This window comes from Chelonoidis abingdonii, chromosome 11, assembly GCF_003597395.2.
Source record: "Chelonoidis abingdonii isolate Lonesome George chromosome 11, CheloAbing_2.0, whole genome shotgun sequence".
NCBI lineage: Eukaryota > Metazoa > Chordata > Testudines > Testudinidae > Chelonoidis > Chelonoidis abingdonii.
Window position 1 is genome coordinate 14416405 of NC_133779.1, and position 6171 is coordinate 14422575.

General features: G+C 65.4%; 1 protein-coding gene across 1 annotated transcript; it reads right to left on the reverse strand.

The window, feature by feature from the left end:
- Window positions 1–484: 484 nt before the first annotated feature.
- C11H19orf85 (chromosome 11 C19orf85 homolog) lies at window positions 485–1660 on the reverse strand. Its single transcript, XM_032793052.2, is given in 3 exon segments — window positions 485–602; window positions 604–996; window positions 1293–1660. Coding segments are annotated over 3 exon segments (708 nt in total). The 5' UTR covers window positions 1490–1660.
- Window positions 1661–6171: the final 4511 nt, after the last annotated feature.

Sequence of the window (6171 nt, forward strand, 5' to 3'; positions counted from 1 at the left end):
AGCATCTGGGGGGGCGGGTCAGAGGGCCCCTCCCTCCCCCTGGGGTGACAGGGGCACCCCTCAAATCTGTCACTTCAGAGACCCCCCCAAGCCTGCTGAGCTCTGCAGGGAGGGACCCCCCGACACCGGACTGTGCCCAGAGATGTGCTCACCTCAGCAGGCGGCCCGCACCCCCGAAGCCAGGAGACACCCCAGCGCTGACGCCCCAGAATCGAAGGAGACACCCTCAGCATTCAAGGGGACACCCCCGATCAGGGTGACACCCCCACATTTAAGGTAACACACTGAAATTCAAGAGGATTTCCCCCAGATCAAGGTGGCACCCCTGAATTGTAGGAGGGCCCCCAGATTCAAAGGGACCTCCCCAGATCAGGGTATCCTGGCAGTCTCCAAATGCCCCCCACCATCTGTCAGCTCAGCACCTGGCATGCTCCTCACTGCATCCACGTATGGGGTGCCCACCAGGTGGGGTCCCCCACTTCCTTCAGAGGGGGAGGGGTGGGATGGGGGAGGAGCTTGTGGCTGGGGAAGGGGAACAGATGGGGTTGCCGTGGTTACCACCCCCTGGCGCCACTCCGACAGGGTACTCCGGGGTGACGGGGCAGGTAGCCAGGGGGATCTGGGGCCCAGAGGGGGGCACCATCCGTGGCCGGGGTGGGCAGGGAGTCCCAGGGCAGGGGACACTGGCTAGGCTCCAGGGGGTTGTGGGTAATCGGGGTCCAACGGGGGGGCAGCCCCAGATCTTCTGGGCTGGTGATGGGGTCAAAGAGGTCGCTGGGGTCAGGGGTCAGGGAGGTCATGCTCAGGCCCCAGCCAGGCCCCGGTTCCGGGGCCACAAAGGCCTCGGCCACGCCCAGGAAGGAGCTGGCAGCTGGGTCGGGAGGCTCTGAGCCAGGACGCCGTGGTTCTGCGGGGGGCATGGGGTCCCTTGGGGCCTCCTGGGCCAGGATGGAGGAAGCCAGGCGGTGCATTGAGGCTTCAATGTCAGCGAATTGCCTGGGGAGAGAAGGGAGGGGCTGTGAGCTTTCCCCAGCAGTGCCCTGAGGGGCTGTGAGCTTCCCCTAGCCATGCCCAAGGGGCTGTGAGCTTTCCCCAGCAGTGCCCTGAGGGGTTGTGAGCATCCCACCCGCCATGCCCAAGGGGCTGTGAGCTTCCCCCCAGCAGTGCCCTGAGGGGCTGTGAGCTTCCCCCCAGCCGTGCCCAAGAGGCTGCGAGCTTCCCCCAGCAGTGTCCTTAGGGGCTGCAAGGTTCCCCCCAGCCGTGCCCTTGCTGGAGCTCCCAAGGGCTCCCACCTGCTGATCTGGTTGTGCAGGAACCGCCGGTGGTTCACCCGCCGCTTGCCAGTGCGGCTCTTGCGGGGTCTCTGCAGCGTCCGCATCATATGGGACGAGGCCACAGTGATGAAGGTGAAGAGATCCCGGCCGCGCCCGTAGAGCGCCACCTGCTGGGGGGGCAGGAAGCTCAGGGACAGGTGCTCGCCCTGCTGCATCCCAGCTCTTGGGGTGGGGGCTGCCAGGCAGAGCCCCCAGGCTGGGCGAGGCCGGCCCCCAACAGAGCCCTGCAGGAATAAATGACAGTTCTCAGCCCAGCAAGCCTGAGACTCCACAGAACCCCAGGCGGCGGGGCCGCGGATCGGGAGTGAGGGGCACCAGCGGAGCTGGCGTGGGGGGGAGCCCAGGGCCGAGCTAGGAAGGGGCTGCGGGTAGGGAGTGAGGGGCACCAGCAGAGCTGGCGTGGGGGGGAGCCCAGGGCCGAGCTAGGAGGGGGCTGCGGGTCGGGAGTGAGGGGCACCAGCTGAGCTGTGCCGGGGGGTTGGGGGGCCCATGGCTGGGTTAGCAGGGGCTGCGGGTCGGGAGTGAGGGGCACCAGCAGAGCTGGTGTTGGGGGGAGCCCAGGGCCGGGCTAGCAGGGGCTGTGGGTCGGGAGTGAGGGGCACCAGCGGAGCGGTGGCGAGCCCAGGGCCCGGCGGTGTGTTAGAGGGGTGCAGGTCGGGGGGGGGCATGGCTGGGCTGGTTGGAGCCCGAGGCCTGGCTGCAGGGCATTGCAGGTCGGTTGAGTGAGGGCCTTGCATGGTGGGGAGGGAGCGCAGGCTGGGCTGAGGGTCCTGCTTGAATAGTCGCCCCACCCCGAGGGGACAGCGCCTCCGGCTGAGCGCCCCAGGACACTTACTTGGTTCGGGGTCCAGGATGTTGTGAAGAAACAGCCGTGGTCCGCACCCCCCATGCTGCGTGGGGGGAGGGGCCGGTTCGGTTCTCCCTGGAGGCGGCTCCCTTTCTCACTCCTGCTCCCCCCAGTCTGACCTCCCAGCCAGCCCCAGTCGCCCGGCTCCGTGTTCTCATGGTCGGGCCAAGCGGCCGCTGAGACAAGCAGAGAAGATCTCCGAGAGTCCTGTCCTGAGCTACCCCCCCCCCTCCCCACCCGTCTGAGCTCCTCCCTTCCTGGTCAACCCCTCTCTGCCCCCGCATCCTGCTAGGAAATGGGGCAATGGGCCTTAGCCCCAGGGGCCACTGTCTGCGAGCTGAACCTACGGTGAGCGAGTGGCTGGCATGAGGGGGGCTATGGCAACGGGGCTCCCCCTCCAGCCAAATCTCTCGCGTGTGCTCAGTTGGGCTGAGGGGGACCCCCTTTGACTGCTACATAACAGGGGTGCGCTTGCAAGGTCCCTCCTCCTTAATCCATCTCTTCCCTCCCTGGCCCCATCAAACCCGAACCCTTCCACCTCCCTCACCCTCCCCATCATCTCCTGCCCCCCCTTTGGCTCCCCCCATCATCCCCCGCCCATTGCAGCTGCCCAATTAAGGGAAATCTTTCCCTGGAGATGCGGCCCTGGGCACTTAGCAGCCATTAGGAACGTTCAGGGGGCGGGGGAGCCACGGGCCGGCGGCTCCGTTGAGAGACGGGCTTTCATATGGGACGGTGTGCGGGGGCAGGAATCCGGCTGCACAAAGGGGCCCCCCTAGATTCCCGACCTGCACGTCCGAATACTGGACCGCCTACGCAAGAGCAGTCTAGAGCCACTGCTGGCAAGTTGGTAGACTATCAAGTGTCAGGCATTGGTCAAAGTTGTTCCAACAAGACCACCCGCCCCGCCCCACATCAGCACCTGGGCCCTACTGCCCGGCGTCTCGCCCCCTGTCATCAGCCCTGGCCTCCTGCCCCGGCCGGGCGCTTACCTGCCCCCGCATCAGCGCTGGCGCCCCTCTCACCGGGGCGTACTTCGCCCCCTGCTCAGCGCCTGCGGCGGCCCCTCTACCCGGCGTATCTCGCCCCCCCGCATCAGCGCACTTAGGGCCCCTCTACCGTGGGCGTCTCGCCCCTGCATTCAGCCCTGGCACTCTACCCGGGCGTCCTTCCTGCATCAGCGCCTGGCTCTACTCGCGTTCGTCTTCCCGTGCATCAGCGCCTGGCTCTGCTCTACCCCGCGTCTCGCCCCGCACCAGCCTGCCCCTCTCTACCCGGCGTCGCACCCCCTGCAGTCAGCGCGCCTGCGGCCCCCTCCCCGGCGGTCCTGCCCCTGCATCAGCGCCTGCGCCCTCTACCCCGGCGTCCCTGCCCCCTGCATCAGCCCTGGCCCTCTACCCCGGTGTCCTTGCCCTCATCAGCGCCTGGCCTCTATCCCGGCGTCCTGCCCCTGCATCAGCCCGGGACCTCCTACCCCCGGACGTCCTGCCCCTGCATCAGCCCTGGGCCCTCTACCCCGGCTCCTGCCCTGCATCAGCCCTGGGCCCCCCGGGCTTCTCCCCTGCAGCCTGGCCCTAGCTCCTCCCTGCATCAGCACTGGGCCCCTCTACCCCGGCGTCCTGCCCCCTGCATCAGCCTTGGGCCCCTCTACCCCGGGGTCTCACCCCCTGCATCAGCGCCTGGGCCCCTCTACCCCGGCGTCCTGCCCCTGCATCAGCGCCTGGGCCCCTCTACCCCAGCGTCCTGCCCCTGCATCAGCGCCTGGGCCCCTCTACCCCGGCGTCCTGCCCCTGCATCAGTGCCTGGGCCCCTCTACCCCGGCGCCTTGCCCCTGCATCAGTGCCTGGGCCCCTCTACCCCGGTGTCTCGCCCCTGCATCAGTGCCTGGGCCCCTCTATGCCGGCATCCTGCCCCCGCATCAGCAGCTGGGCCCAGCACCTTCCCTGCCCCCCTGATCAGATCCATGGGCCATCTATCCTGGCATCCAGCCCCTTTCCTGCCCCCCAGATGGGACCCATGGCCCATCTACCCTGGCGCCCTGCCCCCCGGATCAGACCCATGGCCTGTCTACCCCAATGATCAGACCCATAGGCCCCTCTTGCCTCCAGCAGAGGGTGGCAGACACCCTCCCGCCCCCCAGACATAGACATACATCTGCTTCCCCGCAGTTGGCTAAGCCAACCCTGCCTGGGCAAACACTGTTCCCCTTCCTGGCTGGGGGAGATCAAAGCTCACCCGCCCCCCTCCCTGGCTCCCCTGCCCTTCGCAAGCAGGCAGCAAAATAAACTCAGGCTGGGAACAATGTCGCCTCTCATGTTAGCAGAGCCTTGCCGGGTGTGTGTGCACGGGAGGGAGGTCAAGGAGCAGCGAAAATCCTCTGAGTGCGGAGACCAGGATGCCTGGGTTCTTTCCTGACCCTGAGAGGGGAGTGGTGTCTAGTGGTTAGAGCAGGGGGGGGCGGGGCTGGGAGCCAGGACTCCTGGATTCTCTCCTGGCTCTGGGAGGGGAGTGGGGTCTAGTGGTTAGAGCAGAGGGGATGGGAGCCAGGACTCCTGGGTTCTCTCCCCGGCTCTGGGAGGAGAGTCGGTTCTAGTGGTTAGAGGAGGGGGGCTGGGAGCCAGGATGTCTGGGTTCGCTCCCCCGCCCTGGGAGGGGAATGGGGTCTAGTGGTTAGAGCAGGGGGGCTGGGAGCCAAGATGCCTGGGTTCGCTCCCCAGCTCTGGGAGGAGAGTGGGGTCTAGTGGTTAGAGCAGGGGGGGCTGGGAGCCAGGACTCCTGGGCTCTCTCCCTTGGGTCCCATGCCTTACGTCCCATAGAAACGTTTTGGGCCCTGGTTACGACCTGAATAGCGCTTTGGTCCCTGTCTCGTTTGGGGTTCTGATGGGTTTGGCAGCCTGGGTTGACGTCCTACGCACATGCGGTTTTGGCCACAGCGGTCGAGGGGCAATGTCGCGTAATGGCGTTTGAGCCCCCTGGTAGTCGCGCCCTGGAATCGGTTCTGGGACCTGGGCTTAGGGGCCTGGGAACTCTGGGGTTTGGCCCCCTAAACCGCGGGCCTCAGCTCTAGACGTTCTGAGTCCACCGGTAACGGGGACCTTAGACCATGGGATCTTGGCATTTCCTAGGTCCCAGCCCCTTGAACCTGGTTTTGCCATTCTCGTGTTAGAGGGCCCCGTGCAGCATACTCCATCGCTTGGCCCTGGCTATGGCTCCCCTCTACACTGCGGGGTTTCTGCTGGCCCCCGGTTCCAGGGCCCCTCCATGTGCGTGGGGACCTGGCTGCTCTGCGCCCCTTCGGGTCAAGCAACTTGAAATCGTGTTTTTGGGCCCGAGTCAGGGCCCACTGAGAACAAGAGGACTTCTGGCCCACGTGTTTCGACCCTGAAATGGCGTTTGGGGCCCGGTTAAGTGGCCTGCATATGCGCATGTGAGCCCACAGGGCTCACGACGCCTGTAAATAAGCGGTTATCGTGACGTGGGTTAGCCGAGCCCCTGGATTTGGCTTCTAGCTGCCCTGGGTTGGCGGCCCCTTGGACACATCAGGTTTTTCTCGGCCACGGTTAGGGAACTGAAAATTGGGTTTGACCCAGGGTTAGCCCCTTGGAATGGGTTGGAACAGTTTAGGCCCTTTGAAATCAGGGTTTGCGTCTCCTAGGGCTACTGACCTGGAACTGGGTTTTTGGTCCCCTGTGTTAGGCCACCTGAATGTGTTTGCACCCTCAGGGGGTTTGGACCCCTGAAAGGGTTTGACCCCTGCGTTAGGGGCCTCTGGAAATGGGTTTGGCCCTAACCACCAGGGCGTTGAATGGGCGTTGGTGTTTCCCTGTCTTAGGGCACCCTCAAATGAATTTGGGCCCCAGGTATGAGGCCCCGGATATGGACTTGGGCCCCTGGAGTATGTGCTCTGAAAGGGTTTTAGAAGCCCCTGGGGTTAAGGCCCCTGGAAAATGTTTTGGGGGCCCAAGGGTTAGGTTCTTCGAAAATGAGTTT